Source organism: Adiantum capillus-veneris, chromosome 5, assembly GCF_014529385.1.
Source record: "Adiantum capillus-veneris isolate H3 chromosome 5, ASM1452938v2, whole genome shotgun sequence".
NCBI lineage: Eukaryota > Viridiplantae > Streptophyta > Polypodiopsida > Polypodiales > Pteridaceae > Adiantum > Adiantum capillus-veneris.
Window position 1 is genome coordinate 113910654 of NC_140935.1, and position 3102 is coordinate 113913755.

The 3102-nt window shown below is 42.4% G+C and overlaps 1 protein-coding gene across 1 annotated transcript; it reads right to left on the reverse strand.

Moving 5' to 3' along the window:
- Positions 1–478: 478 nt before the first annotated feature.
- On the reverse strand, positions 479–2821 carry LOC147457940 (expansin-A4-like). Its single transcript, XM_086511729.1, has 3 exons — positions 2453–2821; positions 1749–2067; positions 479–1137 (listed from the first exon to the last, which is right to left on the reverse strand). The coding sequence occupies exons 1-3, from the start codon at positions 2661–2663 to the stop codon at positions 834–836; spliced, it is 834 nt and encodes a 277-aa protein (XP_086367855.1). The 5' UTR covers positions 2664–2821; the 3' UTR covers positions 479–833.
- Between the last annotated feature and the right edge of the window lie 281 nt (positions 2822–3102).

The window sequence follows — 3102 nt, forward strand, 5'->3', positions numbered from 1 at the left end:
TTTAAGAGAATTTGATTTGCATATAAAGAGTTAAAATTTGCAAAAAAAATCCCGCACAAGGGATCTTACACACGCTCCTTGAATGCAATGGACGGGACAAGTTTTTCTAGGATGATTTCCCAAGCTTTGAATACAAGGAATTTCACTTTGAACTCAGCTAAAAGTTTCCTTTAACTTTCACAGAACATGGCACAATTCCATTGGGACTAGCACCAAGTTGGTGATTGTGTGTATTTTTTGATTGGTGAACATCTTCGAAATCTTACAACAAGAGCCTCCGACATTGGCTACATTCAACTTCCACCAAAATATACTATCAATTGAAACTTATGCTTGCAATGAGTGGGCAAAAATGTAAATAAATGAAACATGATAGTACATGATAGAATGAGGTAGGTCACCATCCTTATCTTAGAGTGCCTTTCAAGATGCAAACCTAAAGTGCTTGCCTTAGACACGAGTATTGTTTTAAAAAGAATTATTAATAAAAATCTCAATACATGCCCGATGTATCATTTGTTCAAATTCAGGAACATTGATAAAAAGATATTGGTACAAATCATTGGACCCAATTACCTGCAGAGCAGCAAACACCTCCCAAGCTAGAGATCACTTTGTCTTGCTTGGATTCATCAACACTTCACTTGCTTCATTTAGCAAGGAGCTTTTGGAAGAGGGTTTGCCGATATCCATTAAGCAATTGGCACTCTAAGGGCTTAAACTACAGTACAGAACCCCCTCTATAGAGGGATTGCACAAAAATTAGAGCACTTCATGCCATGTTACAAATGGCTGAGCGCATAATAAATGATAAAGAAAGACAAGTTAAGTGGCTAGAATTGGTTGCCAACATAGGTGTTGCCAAATTGCCAATCAACAGGTGCTACATTATATGAGAAGACACTCTTGCCATCACTCGTTACGACGCGAAAAGAGAGGGCTTGGCCTGTGAAGACAGTACCACATTCCCAGTTTTGTCCCCAATTGCGTTGCATGGGCAGCCAGCCGGTGTAAGAGCCCTTGATATAGACAGCAGTCACATCTCCCCAACCAGCCACATTATGGACCATAACTAAGTTGAAATTTGGGTTCCCATTCATTGTAAATTTGATACCTCCTCTCTTCGCACAATGCACTCTGCAAGTCATCCATGCCAAAAGAATTATCTCCATAAAATAAAGTTACCTAAACAGGATACAGCTATCAATGTTCCATCGATAGCAATATTAACGATGGAACATGGATAATGCTATCGATGAGGACTAGAAATCCTAGACACGACAATGCTATCAATGTTCCATCAATGCAAAGCATTACATTAAAGTAAAAAACAATGTGTGTGCTTGTTAAGTAAGGATCCATGACCATATATACCTAGACATGAATCCATGAGCTTCTCATTTACATGCATGTATCTTGGTATGTATATATGCATATATGTATACATGCAAGCATGTGTGTATATGTATATATGTATATGAAAATATATAAGTATGTGTGCATATGGATACGTACATGAGAATGCTAAAATGTTTATGCATATATATGTATCTTAGCATGTATATATGCATGTATGTATGCATACATGTGAGTATATGTGTGTATATTCTGTATGCATCCATGCATTGTGCTGCCAATGAGACCACCCCCAATAGTCGGAGACTTGAAAAGTGATGGTCCAGTCCTATTAATCTCAATCTCCTCTTCTTTGCACCTTAAAACACTGTAAGTGCAACAAATCATCGTACCTCCTGTAAATGATAGGAACTATGCCCGCTCGATATCGGGCGATCTTCTCAAAGGCAGGCTGCGCAAGGTCGAAATGTTTGCGCGGAGGGTTGCACCAGCCACCTGCATTGCTGTCTTGGGCCCAATTGGGTGGGCAAAAGTTCGTGGCAGTCACAAATAAGGAGGGGTTGCCTGGCAAACACCACTGCAGTTGATTCGAGCACTTAATCTCGAAGCACGCCCCACAACTCAAGCCGTAGTTGAACAATGCCGTGCTCAATGCTGCCGTAGCAGTGCCATACCCTTGTTGGTAAAGGTCGCCATATCCGCATGCTCCTCCTGCATTTAGGTTAGTTAGTTAGAGAGAGAGAGAGAGAGAGAGAGAGAGAGAGAGAGAGACTTCAAACAAATGTGATAATCCTAATGGGCCAAACGGTATGAAACGCTTCAAGCATCCTCATCACCATCCGCCCACCAACTTCATGCCCCAACTACGCATGCACACTCAACAAAGAGACGTCCCCTTTGTCTGGTAAGTGGATGTGCATGCATGCCCAACAAAGAAATGTCCCCTTTGTCTGGTTGTAAGTGGATGTGAATGCGTTTTTCAACAAAATGCAGATCATAGAGATGTTGCTTTGGGCTTTATGCTTCCTTAACGTATAACTAGGGTAGCATCATGCATTGCTGAAATGTTTATGCCAACAGTAGGTATTTTGGTTACCCATGGTGCCCGAGGCATCGCTGCCACCGTAGAATGTGGCATGGGCAGCCGACCAACCAGACAATGCTCGAGCTGATGATTTTCGGCGGGGCGCTTTGCGGCGGACGGGGCGAACGCGAGGAGTATAATAAGAGTCTACTTGCAAGACATTAAGCAAAAGCACAATGTACAACACAAGGAGAGCAGCATGGCACAGGCGGAAGGAGGCCATTGGAAGATCTCACAGAGAAGCAAGCAGCTTCCGAATGGCACCAACCCAAGAGAAGCTTGAATGAAAGGACATGCAGGGCTTGCTTATATATATCAACCCTGTCTGACCTTTCTGCGCCCTTTCAAGAGGTCTTTTTTTTTGGGAAATGCCAGCGTAGTGGGCTGAGGGTTCTCTCTCTCTCTCTCTCTCTCTCTCTCTCTCTCTCTCACATACACAGATTACCGTACTAGAGATGTACAGGATACACACACATCTCTCTCTCTCTCTCTCTCTCTCAAGCATTCCCATACCTGATTGGCGATGGTGCTCGTCACGACAAGAGATCCCCCTGCGTTTCTTCCGCCAACAAGTTCTCGAGCTTATATTGTACGTGAGTCAACTGAAATGCTTTATGCATGTTGATAAAGAATCAAAGTTTAAAATAAAAAATCTGCTACAA

Coding starts and splice junctions, on each gene's coding strand:
- LOC147457940 (XM_086511729.1), bottom strand. CDS start 2,663: ATGGCCTCCTTCCGCCTGTGCCATGCTGCTCTCCTTGTGTTGTACATT. Junction 2,068..2,452: donor CGATGCCTCGGGCACCATGG/GTAACCAAAATA, acceptor ACCTAAATGCAG/GAGGAGCATGCGGATATGGC. Junction 1,138..1,748: donor GTTCCTATCATTTACAGGAG/GTACGATGATTT, acceptor GATGACTTGCAG/AGTGCATTGTGCGAAGAGAG.